Source organism: Crocodylus porosus, unplaced genomic scaffold, assembly GCF_001723895.1.
Source record: "Crocodylus porosus isolate Cpor-Errol unplaced genomic scaffold, CroPor_comp1, whole genome shotgun sequence".
Lineage (NCBI taxonomy): Eukaryota > Metazoa > Chordata > Crocodylia > Crocodylidae > Crocodylus > Crocodylus porosus.
Window position 1 is genome coordinate 59,544,638 of NW_017728931.1, and position 19,984 is coordinate 59,564,621.

The following is a 19,984-nucleotide window of genomic DNA, read 5'->3' on the forward strand; positions in this document are numbered from 1 at the left end:
AGGTACAGTGGCAGTGCCCTGCAGTGAAGATGAGGTGTGTCACAGTAGAATAGGATTTTCTTGGTGGTGCATGTAACCAACCATACTACCTCTGGGAATGAGAGTAACTAAGCTACCAGAAACTGTCGTCTTTCTGCATAGTTGCCTCTAGGCGTCACGGGCGCAGTAGGGCAGGGACTTTGCTGGCATAACTATGTTGGGTATAGGTATGATCTACTGACATCTCAGAGCTGACACAGCATATGCAGCTTTGTAGTGCAGTGTAGACTGAACCTCATTAATCATAACTTCCACTATCTGTAGCATTTGTTTCTGCTTAAACTTATTTCTGCATTTTAAAAGGATACTGAAATATTGGAAACAGCGAAGAAAATGGTCATTAAAACTGTTTTGAGAACTCTAGAAAAGAAATGCTCAACAGTGAGCAATGTAATGAGCCCCACCTTTTTAGCTTATCAACGCTGAAGACGCTTGAGGGGTGACATGGTTATAATGGGGAGAGAATGCAGACATTAAAGCCCTTTCTAATTTAGCAGGAAAGGCAACCCCCTGCCCCCCAAAAAGCCAATGGCTGGAAGCTGAAGCAAGATAAATCCAAATGGGAAGACAGACCCATATTTTTAACTGTGAAGGTGATTAACCATGCTAGCCCACAAATGTGCTTCCATCTCTTCAGATTAAGACTGCATGATGTATGCTCACCAAACAGGTTACAAGTCTGTATACCAGAGTAACTGGCTAAGATTTATTGGCCTGTGATAGAAAGTCAGATATGATCTAATAGTCCCTGCTTGCTTCATACTCAACAAATATGAATAGAAAAATAGACGGCAAGTCAGTCTGATATATTAGATCAGTGCCAATAAAACAGCCACTTTTTGTATATAGGATGAATATTTGTTTGGTACCTGTAATAAATTTTGCTTGTGGGAACAATCCTAGAGATGTAAAGCAAGTGTCCTGCCTAATGCCGCATTGATGATGAAATACAAAACAGAGCACAGGTCATTTGATCAAAGAATAGCCAAGGTAAACATAGACAGTACTAGACAAAAATTATCTTTATTAGAACTTTATAAATATCTGTAACATGGAACATTTAAACTGAACAATTAACTGATGCACAAAAGCACTGATGAGGAAAAGAGAGGTCAACAGTAACAAATCACATTGAGGGGTTCTCCATCCATGCACTGAAGTGTCCGTCTGGAGTGGAGGCGGTGACCAGGGGCATCAAGCAATGCTTCTGTTGTTCTAGTCAATGGAGACACTTTATTTACAAATCTTCGTCATCAAAGGTCTCTGTGCACCTCAGCATCACAGTCTCATAATCAAACTGAACAGACTCTCCCTGCAAAACAAAGTGGGCTGTGTTTTTATTCGAATTCTGGTTGATCAGCACCCACAAACTTCAGCAGATGCACCCTTCCCTTTTTTGTAAATCCTGGGTACTTAACAGTCAAGGACAATGGCAAGGGTTGTCTGAAGAAGGGCTCCCTGTTTTAACTAACTCCTAAGAACATAGGATTCTGTCATGTTCTAATGTAACTCATTTAGAGTTGTCACTGATGTACAATGGGAGCAGGTTCATTTCTTAGGGACACAGTATTGGCATATCCTGCAAGTTACTGTGTGATCTCAAGTCCTTTTGATTTCAAAGTTGCAGGTTTGTGCCTTACTTTCCATACTCTTTGACTGACTTGGGGACAGTGAGCAACTCTTAAGAACTGAAAGGCTCAGGGATGAAACAGCTGGCTGAGTCTCCCAATGCAAGTTTCTTTAGACCACAGATAACACTTTTAAAAGTGCATAAGTAATATATGACAAGGTTCTTTGGGTGAATCTGATATATTTTATTAGACCAACTTAAATAGTTGGAAAAACATTTTTTTTAGCAAGCTTTCGGGTTTAAAAACTTTGTCAGGCTGAGGAAGCCTCTGCAGTTGGGGTGTGCTTTTCCTGGATGGAATGAACAGTAAAGAAGCCAGAGGCTGGCAATCAGTGAAGATGTAAATGTGCCCGAGTCCTCTTTTCAAAAACAAGCTATTTACTTAAGTCCCATTTACTTTTAAAGTGATTCTAGACTCCTAAAACTGGATTTTGTAAAATATTTAGTCATCCAAAATGTGTGAATAGCTGCACAGTGGCATTTACAGAAGCATCTACGCAGGTTTGCCCATCTCCAGCTGGCTTTCGCTTTCATCCTTTTGAAAATTCTACCCTGGATCTATATTAATGCTTCATCTCATCTGCTGTTGAGCACCTTTTACTGTGTGGCCTGAAGACATCAGCAGTTCTGGACAGGTTAAATACCTGCCCGACTTCGCTTTTGGAAATATTTTCCTATCACGCAATGTCAATTTTCCCTTTCTGTTTCAGGCCGGGGTCCTTTCTTCTCCTTCCTTGTCTAAACACTGCTTTTTCTTTTTCTGCATTGTGGTCTTGCAAGTATTTTCTGAAGTGGGGAGACCAATGTTTCAACATCTCAGATCCAGATCAGCAACTTCTCAAGAGCAGCTGCGCTTACTGTGTCTGTAACTGTAAAATTCTAAATGTGCATCTCCCGAAATAATTTAATGTTGTGTCCTGAGAGGAGTGGAAATGGAACTAGTTGATATGAAGTGGCCAATGATAAATCTTATCAGCCCTGCATTTATCCCACGGACAAAGAGGGACAGGCAATGATGGGCTGTGTTGTAGGGTTTGGTTGGCTATAAACTGCATACCTTGATTTTACAGGGCCATCCGCAATCCCACCCCACCGTTGCTGCATTTTCTTCGAATTGCATGCATGAACCTGCAGGACACTTGCTCATCCTGGGATGTTTTTTACCATTTGTACTGCTAATGTTGGTCACTACATGCCACAGTTAGTGGAGAACTTGCAAGAGGTGCTGTGCTACAGAGGAGGAAGAGTCAATGCTGCTGTCACAGCAGTAACTGCAATGTAATTAAGATATGGCTGAGTTAGCTTTAGATTAGCTAGTTCAGGTACATGTGGCAATCTAGCCATGGAAAAATGGAATCCAGCAAGCTAATTTGCCCCTGGTGGTTTTGCAGGGCATACTGCTATAGCTTGATTGCTACTGGTTACCTAAGTGAACTTGCTAAAAGTTAGCTCAGGCAGCTCTACCTACAGTATAGACACTTTCAGTGTCTGCTGTTCATTGGGACTCTATCTCTGTTCCCAAATTGCCCCCTTCCCCAAAAAACCAAGAGCAAAACAAAACAATATGCAAACAAATCCAAAAAAACCCCACAACCTTTCACTCTGGTTCACGGTATCGTCTCCTAGATGTAGTTTATTGTAATAACCTAAATTAAAATGGATGCCTCGTGCATTTTGCTTATTGATGCCCCATGCTCTATGAATCCTAGCAAGCTTCCCTGGACCATCTCTCATCACACTGCCTGGGATTCATTCACAGAACTGCACACAAGGTTTGGGGTTAAACTTGAGGAATCCTTCAGCTGGACAACATTGTGCCCCAGAGCTGCCTTCTCATACATTATTCCTTAACTTTCTTTACATTTATGCTATGCAATGTTTTGCCATTCTCATTCTTGTTCCAATTCTAGTTCACGTTCTTTGTCTTGTCATGACTTCACTGACTCACCCCTCCCTCCACCTCTCCCAGTCCCCTCTTGTCCCTGCTGGGTTCTGTGGTCTGAGAGCTGCAAGATGGACTTGTGACAAAAAAACCACACACATTGTAACAGCTCATTGTGCTGAGGAAATGAAGGAGAAAGAACACCATGACTACCTGATGCAAACAGAAAGCTCATGCAAGTACATGAAAACAATCCATTTTAGTTGCAGCTCTTTATTCTTAGCCACCATCCTTAATCCTTGTTCTTGTGGATGATCAGAAACTAGGAACGAGTTAGGTGAGCAGTAGGAAGCAGGGTAGCAGCAACTATCCTGGAGGTGCATCTGAACTCAAGCACAAACACAGGACGTTGCTAAGACATCTCTCTTTTGGGTGGTCCCTGTCCTATGCAAATTCTCCAACCTGAGGCTCATCCAATCTCTCTCTTGGACACTAAGACTAGGGCTGGGGGTGGGGAACCTCTCTCTAAATGACTGTCTGTCCACTAGGCCTCCAAGTGTGGGCTTCAAACAGGACAACTCAGGTCTTTTGGATAGTTTTTAACTTCTGCCTGAAGAGATCAGTTTCATGCTGGGGATACCATGGAGGCAAATCTGACATCCATAGGTAGTGAATATAGTTGATGGGTAGGTAAAATGCACTGGAGCTGCTCAATCAGCTCTAGTGTGATTGCTGTTAGAACAGTGAGGCAGTGGACTAGACTGCCTAAGAAGCTGTGAAATCTCCATCATTAGAGGAGATTAAGAGGTTGGGTAAGCATTGGTTAGGGATGATCTAGGACAGTGGTTCTCAAACTTTTTTTCGCAGACCACTTGAAAATTGCTGAGGGTCTCAGTGGACCCCTTAATAAATTTTTTTTTGTTCTACAAATCAAAGCACACAACTCATATTTTAATATCAGTAGTCTTACCTTACTAGTACAGATATTCTCAATTGTTCTGTAACCTTTCTGCAAACCACCTGAATGGAGCTTGCAGACCAGTGGTGGTCTGTGGACTACAGTTTGAGAACCTCTGATCTACGAGTAGCTACGCCTATGTTCTGCTCTGGGTATTTCCCATGTTTCTAGACTTTGCTGGTTGCCACATAGGACTGGAAAAGAATATTTTTCCCTCCTGCTGCTATGTCAGGGTTGGGTTTTTTTCTCGCTTTCCCCAGAAGCACTGCGTGTTGGCTGCAGTCAAAGCTGGAGGGTTTTGACTTGGGTGCGGTGCTCCTGCTGGGATATAAACCCAGAGATTCCTGGCTAAAGGGTCTTGCGCCACTGCTCAGGGTCAGACTGATAGCCATATTTGGGATCAGGAAGGAATTTTACCCCACAGTCTGATTCGTACAGACTGTTTTTGCCTTCCTCTGTAAGTAGGGGTGTGGCCTTTTTCCTTGGATCTCTTGAGCATATTTTAACAACCTTTGCAGCAGCAGGTGTTGGCCACTGTGGTCCCCCTGCTTTACCCATAGCAGATTTTGTGATTTAAGGTATTAAAAACATCCAACCCTAAATCTTGTCTTCTACATGGCAGTCTCAAGCACCTCTGAATGGAAGGAATGAAAGAATGGAGCGTAAGACTGGGATGACCCAGTGAAATATGAGCAAAGGTCCATTACCTGGAAATACTGCTTTGATATGCGTAAGACTATGCTGCTTCCTCCATAACGAGCACACTGATGAGCCTTACCTGGGGAAATGGCGTATTCACAAAGAAAAGACCTTTTAAGAACCCAATGATCTGCAAGTAGAGTTGGTGGATATCCTCTGGATTTTCTGAGGTGCAGCCTGAGAAGGCTGAACTGAAAACAGACACGGAAATGATATTAAATATCCTATCTCCTCCCTCTTCTTGCTCATTTTTTCTCTCTCTCTCAACACTCCCCCCTGCCCTCCCCCTCCCCGCCCCCCCAACAAATACCGGTTCAGAAAAACAACTGAACAGTGGAGAATATTACTCAACAAATGATAGGAACACATTAGTATAACATAAGGAACAATTATCACAGCAAAGAAATTCAGAGAGATGTGACAGATTTGATCCTACTGCTCTAGGGGACAGTATAAAGAAAGCATGTACCAGTAAGGATCCAGTTGTCTTGCAGCTGGGGTGTTTAGATGCATTCGTTGCCCTTATTCATATGAACTCCTTTGATTTCTTATGTTAAATGAGACCACTTTATGTGGCCAAGAAAATGCCTCAGAATGTCAGTAGTCACTATGTGGGCATGTGGAGACTGGCTTCCATCAAAGGCTATGCAAATACACCTTGAGCCTGTAAGCCATGCCCACAATTTTTCCTGATTTCCCATAAAGTTCTGCTGTTGCCCCTTAATTTTAAATCAAGTGACAATAAAGACCCAACTGTCTTAAATTCTGATCTGGGTGGAGGGAATGGACTTGTATCAACCCTGCATTGGAATATAGTTTGACTTCTGGCTTAAACCTGGTTTTGAACTTGAGTGTTCACGTATTAAAGACTAGGGCAGTGGTTTTCAAACTTTTAATTTTTTTTTTAAAGAAGTGTTTTGTGTTCCAAGCCGAATTGAGTCCAAATCCATGAGTCAGTCCAGAACCATAAGTGGCCCTACAATCAGCAAACATTCTCCACCCCCACCAGGGGCTTCAGATATTTCCTAAGTCTTTTGGCAGGCATTCCATGTACAGGTCCAAGCCTGGAGGCTTGGGGTTTGCATGCCCCCAGGTTTTGCCTGCTCTCAGCCACAAGGCTGCTGAAGCAAGCTAGGGAGGAGCCTCCCATTTCCATAAAGTGGGCGTTAAGCCCCAGTACCTCAGTGGGTACTAAACCATGCCAGAAGAACAGTTATCGCTGGGAACGCTTAAGGAAAACTATCTTCATGGACCCAGATACATGGTGTTTTCCCTGCCAAGTAAGCAAGCTAGTACAAACTTGACATCATACTAGTTTGGAAAACCACCTTCTAGATCATGGTGTCTCCCCTGCCAGGTTTTAAACTCAAGGCACCTCTCCGTAATTTTAGTGAATTTGATGACACCTTAATGAGAACCATGTGCTTCTTTCCAGGAGTGACAAATAGGGCTGGGTGGGGACATGCTGCGGCAAGAGCGATTGCTCTTGCCACAAAGCAATCTGTATTAGGTTTTGCTCTCCTCTCTTCTTTGCTCTCCTCCCCTCCCCCATTGTCTGCAGTTTGTAAATAGAAAATGAGAGTTTTACAGAAGCTGAATGTGGTTGTACCCTTCACTCAGAGTCCCTCTGTGTCCTGCTGCTTGTGTTACAAACTATTGGTCAATAAGGGAGCAAAGTGGAGCAGGAAAGGGAGGGGAACAAAACCTAATGCAGACAGGAGTACCCACTCCTACTGCTGCTGCTTCCCTGTCTGGCCCTGTGTGCCCCTCCTGCTGAAAAAAACATTTTAGGTGGCAGTGGCAACAGTATGGCTCCCTTGAAAAAAAGCTCATGGCTTTCCAGGGTACTGTGGCATCCAGGCTGAGAACCACTCAATTAGGGCCATAACATGGAATGTTTCCCTAATCTTAAATGCGTATCAGTTAAGCCACAACTGATGGCTTTCTTTTAATTCAACATTATTATACGATTGAGTTAATGATCTAAATCCCCTTGTTTTCATTCACACTGCTTTGGTAGTGTAACATTGAGTGGTGGTATAAGAGAGAATCGGAGCTGGTATGTTCAAATGATACCCTAAATTTTTGGAGAATTTATTTATTGAAAAAGCAACATGCAAGAACAGAAAATCCCAGACCAGCCACGGAATAAGAATATCTTAGACCTTAAATGCTGGTGGCTGCAACCAGGAGAGGAGCAGGAGAAAAACCCTCATCATATCCTGTTCACTCTGCCTTTTGGCATCTGTGCTTTGCCACTGTGTGACACAGGACAGTAGGCAAAATGGACGGTTAGGTGAGGGCATCTTCTAACATATACTATCAATATATTTCAATGGTTTGCAACTGTTGCCAATTAACATGTGACAAGGCCACAAGCTGTGGCAGACTGCAGTCTTTAAAAGAGGTTTGGAATTAGGACACAGATATGGATGTTGCTTTAACATCAAAAAAATCAAGTGCTGGATAGTAGACTGGGTTTGTTTATACTTACCCTAGACTGGACATTGTCTGCATCTCATTTCTGTCAAGAAACCCAGCAGCAACATCAAATGCATCTTCAAATAGTACCTAGGAAAGAAAACATTTGAGATGTTAAATCTATTAGGCATTTTACAGTGTTACTCAATCTATAATTTTTGATAATTAAGTATTTAAAATGTGGGAATTCTTTCTTCCCTCTTTGCCAGGTATGTTTATAGCTAGCTTGGATCCATAATTATTTCTGCCTCTGAAAAACACAAGTCATGGTCCTTACTACACAGCTAGAACAGGAGTTTGGGCTCAGTTCCATCAGGACTCTTCTCAGTTTCTGAGAATTTGATTTTAGCCAACCATCTCCAAAAGCATCAGTGCAAGGCAGGGATTATACGTGGCTTTCCCAGACTTTTCAGTTAGCTGTTATTGACATATCCAGCTAAGGATCTTGGCTGTACCAAGCAGTCCCACACACTCCTATTCAGGCTGAAGTTTTAGTTGCAATGGAGATCTGGTGTTCTAAGTTCCAGTTGCATAAGGCCATTAGTCTAATTAGTTCCTGTTACTCCTAGTGCCAGAAGCTAATATATATGTCATGCTCCAACGCAAATCTGTAAGTAGATCAGTTAGAAATTAGACGGGTTTAATTTCCTTGCGACTTAAAAGGAAACGTGATCCTTGTCACTACAATATATGGACGTGTTAGAGGGGAATAAAAACACCCAGTGAAGTTACCCAATCTTGCTCTGAGCAGTTAATTGTTCAACTCACTGACAATTCAGCAAATGCTTACAATGAATTACCTTTCCTTTAACCCAGGGGTTCCCAACGTTTTTATGCTGTGGACTGCAAAACCATGGATTGGAAGTGACTATGGACTGGCAAACCATAGCCTGAAAGTGGCGGCAGACTGGCAAACTGCAGACCAGTATACTTGGTATAAAATTTTATACTTGGTATAAAAAAGGGTTGGCTGCTGGTCTGCAGTATGCCGGTCACTTACGGTCTTCTGGTCTGGCAGTCAACCCTCCTGTGGATCGGCAGCCAACCCTTTGCGGCCCGGTACTGGGCCATGGCCCAGCGGTTGGGAACCCCTGCTTTAACCAACAAATTTCTGATGCTACCTAGTTACTGTGGGCATTTTTACGTGTGCAAGCGCCTGGCACTGTGACTCTTGCAGTTGTGTAAGTGGCAAAATGCAAGTCAGCAATAAGAAAATGGCGGCAGTGCACTTTTGAACGAAAACACCTTGGAGGTGCTTTAGTTCAAAATCGTACCACTGCCATTTTCTCTGCGCTGACACGCATTTCACCACTTATACAACTGGAAGCAGTGCAGCGCAGTGCGCGTCAGCTCCCATGCAGATCAGACTTGATTAATCCAGTCTGCTCCAAAGTAGCGGATCTGTGAACTAAAAGGTACATGTATAACTGTCCTGACTGCCCACCTCTGCTGAGGTATGTCTGCAGGCATGCAGCTGGCAATATCAGCAGAACTTCTGATTATCACTAGAACTGGGGAAGGGCCTACAGCAATTGTCCTTTGTATTTCTCTTTAAACGTGCTATTAGAAAAGAGCCAAAGCCATCTGAACAGTGATCCTTGAGTCAAGCTAAGCTGTGCTTCCTGCAGAATATGTAGAATGGTACTTGTATGCCTTCCTTGCCTTACCCTGCCTGTGTTAGAGCAAAGCTAAATGTTTCCTACAGGCAGGTTCCTCACTGCACTGCAGATCAACAATGCTGCTCTCACCTGCATGTACTGAGACAGTCTATCAAGACAAAGCAACTGGCAACCACAATGTTATGGATCTACTGCAGAGTGGGAGAATTCACGGCAAATGTTTACTGCAGTGCTGTATTCCAATGGGTGGGAAATGGTTTCTTATAATAATGTGATTCCTCTGGAACAGATTCACAGTTGACAAAAGATATCAGCTTTCTTGAGGCGTGTGGCTTGTGAAGTGAGAAGTCTCTGTTATTAAGTGCTACTTACTTCCTCTGGTGTGGATACTGATGAACCACTGGCTTCCTGACTGTTAGCTGTGCTGTCCCTCACGCTGCCTTCAGTGCACACAGGCTCAGAACACTGGGCCCTGGCATCTGGGAGGACATGCTGTCTCTGACTACAGTACTGCAAGACGCTTTCTTTCCTTTCTTCCGTAAGTTCCTGCCATAGGTGGGAAATAGCTGTTGAGACCACAGGGAGAGTGACCTCTTCGGTGCACACAATCCCATTCTCAACCAGCAGGTCCACTGTCTGTTTATAGAAATACAGGTACCTGCAATAAATGAAAGGAGGGATCTCTAAAAGGCAGCTTGTGATGCAGTGGTGCAATGTTAGAGCAGCAAGGGACTGGGAACTAAGTTTTAGTTTATAATCTCCACAATGCCACTGACTCCCTCAGGGACCTTGTATAGTTATTTTTACAGACGGGATGGTTGGCACTGCCCACCATTAAAGCTGCTCTATACTCCCCATTGTAAGTCCCTGTTTCCAATTGCTTTTAAGTCTGCCAAGCCTGTAACCTTTTGGAATGAAATTTCCTATGCTAGGTGTCTTCCCGAGGTTGAAACGCATATAGGCTTTAATTTTATTTATTTTTAAATTGTATTTGATTTTTAGCCATTTTAATTAACTCAAAAGGTTCAGCTGTTTCTGAGAACATGGTTATGGGGGAACCCCCCAAAAGCATGTTATTGTACCTATGTTAAACTGTAACCCCTTTCTTTAGGAGTCTCTAATGCCCCTCTCTTTGGAGTGGTTATTTGAAATGTGGTGAATTGGATGTGCTCTTTGCCATTTCTGTGGGAAAACAGCCAAATCTGGCCACGTTTTTGAAAAATCACACTTCATACATGCTCAGTAGAGACTTCTTAGACCTTAGCAGCTAAATACACCACAGGTTTTATCCACACCCAATATACTCCTGTCTGGGTATACACAGAATTCTCCCTGCAACTGAAATTTTGGGCTGCTGTAGGCTCTGCTGGGATTTGGAGAAGGAAACAGGAAAGAGACTAAGCTGGTAGAAAGGCAAGCCTGGGGTTGGCTGAGTAAGAAGACTGGGACCAAATACTAGTGGAGTGGGGGAAAAAAGTAATGAAGGAAGGAAAAAATCTGATAAGAAGCCAGAGAACAGGAGAGATCCAGCACTACTTGAACAGAGAGAGCAGGGCAAGGAGACTGGGACTGGCAGTGTGTGGGAGTGAAACTAGGATTTACTTGGAAATGACATTAAGAATGGGATGAGCCTAATAAATGGAGCCTGAGAGGTCTGATGGTGACATGCTAAAAAGGATAAAGCTTTGGAAAATGAACAGAAAGTGTGTGCCCATGACAGCACACTTTCTTCCAAGCTGTAATGATGATCCACGCAGTGTCACTATGAAGCCAACCTAATGGGATTTGTTTTTCCATTACCTGATATAAAAAAAATATAACCTAGCAAATTGCACACAGTGAACACCACTGAAAGGACATTATTAAGGCTTCAAAGTCCACCACTTTACAGATGGGAAATGCCGGAATTAAGGCTGACCACAATTTGAATGAAGGCCCTTTGTGTACGTGCATTACAATGCAGCCTTTAATTATATGTTCACAGATTATTATTTTCCACAGAACCTCTGTGCTCAGAATGAATCAGCAGTGTAGGGAAGGAGATTTGTTTAAGGACCCTTGTTCCTTTGATGCAGAAGTTGGATGATTTGTACCAATAGATGCAATAGATTTCCCTGTGGAAACTGGAAGGTATGTAGTGAACAAGGCAGGGAATTTCTGGAAGAGAGAAGGGAAGGTCTCCTTGTCAGAGGCTTAACTAGCAATTTTGGTGCTTTGGCCATGGAGGGGGAAAGGGGAGTAGGTGAAGGGGTACCAAGTACCAGAGAATAGGGGTCTGTGCACATACATTGCTGATACCACAGTGCAGACTCCTAGCATACAGGGCTGATGCCCTGCTCACCCACCCCTACTTACACTATGGCTGCTTGCAAAGGCCACTGAATGCTGTCTAGGAGATCCTGATTCTTTTTATGTCCCTGCCATGCAATTTCTGTGTCAGATTTGTCAAATCACTTACACCAGACTTCTTGCACCTGGTCAGTAATTGTATTTTTCTTACTTTCTGGATGCCCCATTTGATATCCTGGGGTCTGAGGTGTGAAAGCGCTGAGCATTCCGTGTTGTAAGTGAAACATAAAGGCGCTAAATACATAAAATGCTAGCCAATGCTAAGGCAGACAAGGTTCTTTGCGTGAATCTGATATCTTTTATAAGACCAACTTAAAAAGTTGGAAAACAAGTATTAAGAAAGCTTTCGGGTTCAAAACCCTTCGTCAGGCTAAGGAAGTTTCAGCAGTTGGTGTGTGCTCTTCCTGGACAGAATGAAAAGTAAAGAAGCCAGAGGCCAGGCTGGTATGATGATGTATACAAGACAGGCAGTCAGTAAAAATGTAGATTGAGGAGTCAATGGGTGAGAGACAGGCTGGGGGTGGGGGGAACAGAGAGAAGGGGGATGAATAGTGGAGAGATACCTAGGGAGTTAGATGCCAGGCAGGTTATAATGTGTCATAAATCCAATGTCTATATTTAGTCCATGATTTTTAGTATCCAGGTGGTTGATGAAGTGGAGTTCATAGGCTCGTCTCTGGGAAGTGTTTTGTAAGTTTCCTTTGAGGATCAGGACTGAGAGATTAGGGAGACAGACAGTGGTTTTCTTGTGAGAAATGTGCCCCCACAGGTAATTGGGTATTCCTGTCTTTGATAGATTTCTGGTGTGCATTCATTTTGGTGCACGGTTGTTGTTTGGTCTCTCCTATGTATTTTCCATCAGGGCATTTGGTGCATTGGATGAGATATATTACATATTTGGAGGTGCAGCTGTAAGATCTGGGAATGCTGATGGCTCTGTTGTGGGGTGTAGTTATTGTGGGGGTGGTGGAGATGTGTTGGCAGGTTTTGCATTTCTTGTCATGGCATGCTCTGGATCCTTTTGGTGTGTTCTGGGCTTGAGGAAGTTTGCTTCTGGTGATGAGGTTAGTGAGGTTCGGTGCTTGTTTGAAGGCTAGGATCGGTGGCTCTGGGATCTTTTTTAGAGTAGGGTCTCTTTCTAGTAAGGGCTGCAATTGTTTGAGGATTTTCCGTACAGGTTCGAGAGAGGGGTGATATGTCATAACCAGCGGTGTGCGATTTGTGGGGGTTTTTCTTCTGTACTGCAGCAGTTCTTCATGTGGTATGCGAGTGGCTCTTTCAAACGTGCTATCTATCTCTCTGGAGGAGTGTCCTTTTTGCATGAAAGCCTTTTTAAGATGGTGAGGTGAGTAATCCTGGGTGTTCTCTTCAGTGCAAATTCAGTGGCATCTGAGGGCTTGGCTGTATATCACAGCTTTTTGGGTGAATTTAGGGTGATTGCTGGTTCTGTGCAGATACGTATGTGTTTTATCATTCTGGATACTGATCATTGTGTCTAAAAAGGAGACGTTGGTGCTGGACTATTCTAGAGAAAGTTGGACGGAGGGATGGTGGTTGTTGAATTTCTGATGAAACTCAATCAGGGATTGTAGGTTTTCAGTCCAAATGATGAAGATGTCATCGATATATCCCAAGTATTGATATGGGTTTGATGTTGCAGTTCTTGAGGAAGTCTTTTTCCAGGTGGCTCATAAAAAGGTTGGCATACTGTGGGGTCAGTTTGGTGCCCATAGCTGTTCCCATCATCTGGAGGAAGTGTTGATTATTGAAAGTGAAATTGTTGTGTGTGAGGATGAAGTGTGTAAGATCAGTAATATCTTTGGGTCTGTATTCTGAGTTGTAATCTTGTTCCTGTAGATATGTAAGGCATGCTTGGATGCCGTCCTGGTGTGGGATGTTGGTATATAGGCTGGTAATGTCCATGGTGGCTAGGAGGGTGTTGCTGGGAAGGTGGTCTATGTTTTTAAGTTTCCATAAAAAGTCTGTAGTGTCTTGTACAAAACTTGCTCTGTGGGTGACGAGTGGTTTTAGGATTGATTCAACAAAACCTGATATTTCCTCAGTTAGGGTCCAATGCTAAGGAGTCTGAAAAATCAGGTCCTGGGTATCTCAAACTGGACACCCAAAATAAGTGAAAAGCTTTGGTTTTAATGCTGCTGTTGCTCAGTTCCTCATCTTTAAAATGGAAACAATATTCCAATATCCACAACCCCAACAGGAGTGTTTTGGAAATAAACTCATTAACATTTGTGAAGCACTTGCACAGTGGGGGGCCAAAATTTCTGGCAGGTGGGCCACAAATTAATCCCTGCAGTCTCCCCAAATGTCACCCCGATCCCATTCATCTTCCTAAGACAGTGCTGTGCTTTCTGCTCCCTGCCATATCTGCTGCTTTGCTCTCTGCTCTCTCCCTGATCTGCTACATGCCACACACAGGGTGTTTATAGACATGCTCCAGGAGCCGGGAGGCGCTTTACTTAGTGAGCTGTGTTAATTAAAAGCACTCGAGCATCACCTGTATCAGTGTCCCCACACTGAAAAATGGTGGCAGGGTGTTTTGAACTAAAACTCAGTGAATGAGGTTTAGATTAAAGTGCCGTGCCGCCATTTTTCAGTATGGAGACACTGATACTGGACGCTAGAAGCTGCTGGAGGACATTAATGTCTGTGCTCCAGCAGACTTGATTAATCGGGTCTGCTCCGATGCACTGGCCCCATGGCTCTCCGCCTGTCGTCATAAGGTCTGTTTTCCTGACCTCTGATCATGCACATGGCTCTTCTCTGGACTCTCTCAAGCTATGACCCCAGCTGACTTCCTGGGGTAAAGGGCTGGACTCGATGATCTTCTGAGGTCCCTTCTAGCCCTAATGTCTATGAAATCTATGATCAGCTGCTCGCTAAGTGAGAACAATCCAGCCTGTGTATTGAATGAAGCAGGGCGGGGCTGTGGGGAAAAAACAGTGAGCGATAGAACTTAAGACGGTATCATTATGCATATGTAACTATCTAGGTTACAAGACAAAGTGTGTAGGTGTATTATTTTCTCCATTTTACAGGGATCTGTGGCAGAAGAACAGGTATTTCACAAAGTCCCACAGAAAATATGTAGTAAAGCTGGGAATTCAACCTAGAGCCCCCATGTTTTAATCCAATGAATAAACCACCAAACCCTCTTTTCTCTTTTGAAACCTGTTTTCCCATTGGCATAATAATAGCTACCTCTGAACAAAGCTATATTTGTATTTGGGCTGTTAAATCTTAGGCCTTCTGAAATGAAAAGCCAAAGTTCAAAGCAACATGAAACAGATGTTCCAGCTCCCAAAAAGTGGCAGCCATTCTACTGAGTTTTATTGAGCTCAAAATGATTCCTTGGAAGATATCCCCATTAAGCAGGTCTCCTGACTGACTGAAGCATATTGCAGGTGAAAACAACTGAAAGCTGTTTAATTTTTTAGAAAATGATTATTGTAATGAGCCAAGATTTGTAAATATAAATAAATAAAGCTCTTCCCTTCCAAGATCATTAGTATTTAATCTTCAACTTCTATATCACAAGGTTGTTCCACTGTTCAGTTAGCAAGAACTGAGATGGCTTTATCATTTTACAGCATTTTCATATAACAAGTTCCTGAACGATCCCAAATTTGCCAGGCCTGAAGACCAAACAGAGAGAGCAGGACAAGAAGACTGGGATTCTCCCAAACAGATTTACTGTCATCAGACCAAGAGGTACTCATTCTCAAGCTGAGAGGCAGTTCTGTTTCCAGGGTTCCTTCAAACTTTGCAATTTTATATGGAATTTATATGGAATAGGATTTTATATGGAATATTCTGACTTTAACAACTTTCCAGATGCAGTGACATCCAGAATGGCATCTGTCCAACTAATATGCACAAAAAACCCACAGACTGCTACACTTACTTCTGCAGAACCAGGAATCATCCCATACATACCAAGCAAGCTCTAAAGTATAGTGAGGCCCTCACATATCACCACATCCGTACTAAGGAAAAGACTCATGACACCCACTCCACCAGTCTGAAAATTGACGTTGGCCTGCAAGTGCAAAAACACTCCAGTAGAAAAACAGACATTTTTGAACAAGCCACCCATATACCCTACACAAACCCACTACAACATAAAAGAACCCCTACACCACAGATGCAATGACTCTGCACCCATGCCTGTCGCATGCTGTCCTGTAATGGAACCTATAACAAAGATCATCAAACAGCCTATAGATAAAGAAGACTGGGACATGAAAGAAATATTCCCAGTCCTCCTGCTCCTTTCTTTCCCAGCCTCACCCAACTCATCTTCAGAAGCAAACTCTAATCATTAAGAACAGCAGAACCCTGCCTAAATAGCAAATGCAATAACCTATCAGCAAATATCCACCAACACTACAGTCAGCACACCCTTGCAAGGAAAACAAGCAAGCTCTGACAATGCTACACATATGCCACGTACTATGATTGACATCTCATCCAATGCACCAAATACCCTCAGGGAAACTGTGTAGATGAAATGTACTCCAGAATGAAATCTCACAGAAAAATGATGAAGGACAGAAATACCCTATCTCCAGTGGAATAACACTTTTCACAGAACAACCACTCCATTTCTGACTTTGCTGTCCTTGTATTTAAGGGAAAGCTAGAGAACACCTTCAGAAGATGGGTCTGGGAACAAAAAATAACAAGTTTACTTAATAGTAAAAACCATGGCCTAAACACAAACAACAGCCTTATGGTGCTTTACCATTTCCTGCTGCTTCTACTAAGTTCTCTATACTGCACAGGTAACAATGACCCTTTTCCTCTGGAATTAGCTTATTCTTTTATGTAATTAGGTTATCTACTTCAACTCCCCTTTATTTGTTTTGTAGCTACTTCTAGGAACTTCTCTTTACTCCACAGTTTTACAGCCCTCTTCCACTTCTGTAAGTGACTACTTATTTGCATAAAGGAGTTAAACCAGGGGTGGGCAATTATTTTGGGCAGAGGGCTGCTTACTGAGTTTCGGCAAGCCATCAAGGGCCGCATGACAGGCAGCCCAGGGCAGATTAATATTAATGTTCTACAGTTTTTAGGAGCCCTGCGGGCTGGATAGAATGGCCTGGTGGGTTGCATCCGGCCCCCAGGCAACATTTTGCCCACCCCTGAATAAAACAGAAGTCATTACTTTATCTACTATTTAGCTTAGGCTGTATCTGTTTTTTTTTTCCACCCCCCAGAACTGAGAAAGGGCAAATTCCTGAAAGTTTGTCTAACAGATCTCCCACCTATACAGGTTCAATTACTAATTACTATTTGGTCTGAAACACTCGCAAGTAGCTGCTGGGGGGGGGGTTCACAAAGGACGATTACTATGGTTTTGTGCACTGCCCACCAAATTATGTCTCAGTCTCATTGATAACTATAATGAATAGCCAGTGCTATCCTTATCTGAAAGGATGAACTAGTATCAGGCTGCTGTGTTAAAAGTCTAAGCGTGAATGGTTAACCACTGATGTCTTTATGGGCTGGTAAAAGCTGGCAGCATTTTATGAGGGACAGTATTCTGTTTCTGCCGCTGCAGCTCCTGACAGTCCATCTAAGTGACAGGAACAAAGTCTTTTCAAAAGAGATGCATTTGTAGTGCTGGTTGGAGATAGTGGGTGCACTGTCACATGTCACCAAAGGGATGAGTTTGTTTTTATTGGTTAGGTCACTACTGTGCTGTGTCAGAAAGAAAGGCGATCAACTTGTGAAAGGGAGTTAATGTGCAGAAACTGCAGTCTGCCATGAAGCTGCCAAGAAAACACTGCAAGTCCCCACACTACTGTTTGTCTTGCTTTGTGTGCATTAGTAAGGCTGGGAGAGAGCAAACCACTAGTCACTTATCACACTATGTTGTAGTGGGGGTGAAGAATGGCTTACTCCCTCCAGAAGTACTTATGCAGCATATTCTGAGGTTCTGTATATGTTTCTTGCTTACAAATTACCTTCTGTCTGATTTCCACAGGAGTTAAGTATATAAGCATAAAAGTAGCAGGCTTCTGCCACCTGCTGGCACAACTCCATGCTTGGTTTTATGAAAATCGTATCAATGACAAAAGGAAATCTTAGAAAACATCCTGTACCATGTGGCCGAGAAAAGCAGGCTGCAGAAGTTTAAAGGTTTAACAGAAGACAGAACATTTAACCAGATAACAAAAACAATTTTTGAAAGCGATGCTGACTCTCCTGCTTCACAGCTTTGGCCAAGCTCTTACTAGTGGAGAGAGAAGCCACAAATTTGAGATAATTTGATCCTGTAATGTTTCAATATCTTCCTCTGAAGCATCTAGTGCTGATTGCTGTTGGAGAAAGGTACTGGACTCAGCAGACCTTGTGCCTGATTTAGCGTGGTTATTTTTTATGTTCCTAAGATAGTCCCCTTTTGGGGAAAATGTATAATAAATACCAAAACGGTATTAACAGAAGTTTGTTGGGCACAGAGATAAGAAGTCACTCAGGAGCATGTATCCGGATAGATCGTACTGGGTACATAAACACACAATGATCCTGAACCTGCCAGTAGCTACTCCTTTTAAAGCTGCTGTTTCTGTCATTAAATAGATCATACTGCAATGTAAAGACCATTTCAACACACACCAGTGGCTGCTCATCAGTCACTCCAGAGAAGTAGCTGGCAATGTTTTGGAGCCACAGGCTGGAACAACCCAGCTTAGGTCTGAGATGGCCTGCTGCTCTGACCTAGAATTGCCACTTCTCCCTGTACCCTAGGCATGGGTGTACCCCAGCTGCTCCTTGCTGCCTGGCCCCAGCATGGGCAAAGCTCTCTGATGCTGGCATGCCACCAAAGCCTCGCTGGTTCCATGGGCCAGATCCAGAGGTACTGTAGGATGGATCTGGCCCATGGACCACATGTTGCTGACACCTGCTCCACAGCACTAATAGACTTGAAAGAATGTTATACCTCTTTCACGCAGCTGAAGGATCCTCAAAACTTGTGTGACAGGGGGCGCTGACAGATGTGCACCTCCCTGTTGTAACTCATGGCACTTCACAGGAAGCATCATGAGTTACAGCCCCCCCCCCCAACCCAAAAAACATTTTCCGTTGGTTCGTTTGGGGGAGTGGGGGAGGAAATCGAGTGCCACTTTGGAGCCAGCTGCATGTCTGCAGCCTCTCCCCTAGTGTTGCCCCCCAACCCCACAGGCTCTGGTGCTGTCTTCAGGAGGGGAGGAGGGAAGGGAGCTCAGTCTAGAGCCCTCTCAATCCACCTTCCTCTTCCCCAAATATAGGTCAACCCCAGACCAAGCTCCCTCTCCACCCCCCCGCCCCAATCCTTAAGACAAAGACAACACTGGGGATGGGCTGCATTAGCCCAGCCATGCTCCTGGTGTGCACTGATAGAAGTTAATGAAGGCACTCTGCATTTAATGGGACACTTTTAAAGCACTCTGCAGCCATGCACTTCTCTCAGGGCACAGCTGTAAAGCACTTTTAGATGGCTAGTTGTATGACAAAACATCATTTCTGTCAGTGCCTACGGAGCTGCCATATGGCTGAGGAGGACTGACCATAACTTGTGCAGGGCCTACTGGGATTCAGAGTCACAGTGCTAGTAAGGAATTGCATGTTGTCTCAAATAAAGATGCACATACCGTTCAAATTCTATCAGGTCAGGAGATGAAGTGGTTGGGGACTGCATAAGTCTGGATTTCCCATCTCCTTCCACATCCTTTTTTTCATATTCTTGAATCAAATACCACATGGTGGAACCACTTTCACCTGTAGTGTCAGAGGATGATGCTGAGCTGGAAAGAAAAGATAGGGAGAAGCCAAATGAATAGCTTCCTCAACTAGGTTAAAATGGTCCTTACTGTGGTCACTCTTTCTTTCTGAGTAGGTACTTTTTCCTTTGCAGAGTGAATTGAAACCCCTTGCAAAGAAGCACTATGAAGAAGAAAAAGAAAGGTAACCATAAGCACTAACTGGGAATAAAACCAAAAATGTGCATGGAACTTTCATATACTGGAGTATAAGGGTCCAATCTGGAGCTTTTTCTGGCAACTGAAACCTCTTCATGTCTGTATATTTTTGGTATTCCTCACAGGGACAGAGATGCTGTATTTGGTAATGTTTGCAATGTACTTTGAGATACATGGATAGAAGCAAGTACAAAATATCAGCATCATTTCTTGATTTGTGCAAGTCCTTACCTGTGATGGCTGAAGTACATCTTGATATATTCCTCCTTGACTTCCTCCAAGCTGGATGGGTTCCCATCCTCCACACTGAAGGACTCTGTTGTCAGCAGAAAGATAACTGTCACA

The 19,984-nt window shown here is 43.4% G+C and overlaps 1 protein-coding gene across 1 annotated transcript in view; it reads right to left on the minus strand.

Annotated features, from left to right (window-relative positions):
- Positions 1 to 1,043: 1,043 nt before the first annotated feature.
- Positions 1,044 to 19,984, minus strand: part of STRA8 (stimulated by retinoic acid 8) — a 25,110-nt gene continuing 6,169 nt past the window's right edge. The window contains 6 exon segments of the mRNA XM_019545155.1: positions 1,044 to 1,351; positions 5,288 to 5,399; positions 7,703 to 7,779; positions 9,681 to 9,966; positions 19,313 to 19,465; positions 19,871 to 19,955. Of these exon segments, the coding sequence (XP_019400700.1) occupies positions 1,277 to 1,351; positions 5,288 to 5,399; positions 7,703 to 7,779; positions 9,681 to 9,966; positions 19,313 to 19,465; positions 19,871 to 19,955 (788 nt within the window). The 3' untranslated portion in view covers positions 1,044 to 1,276.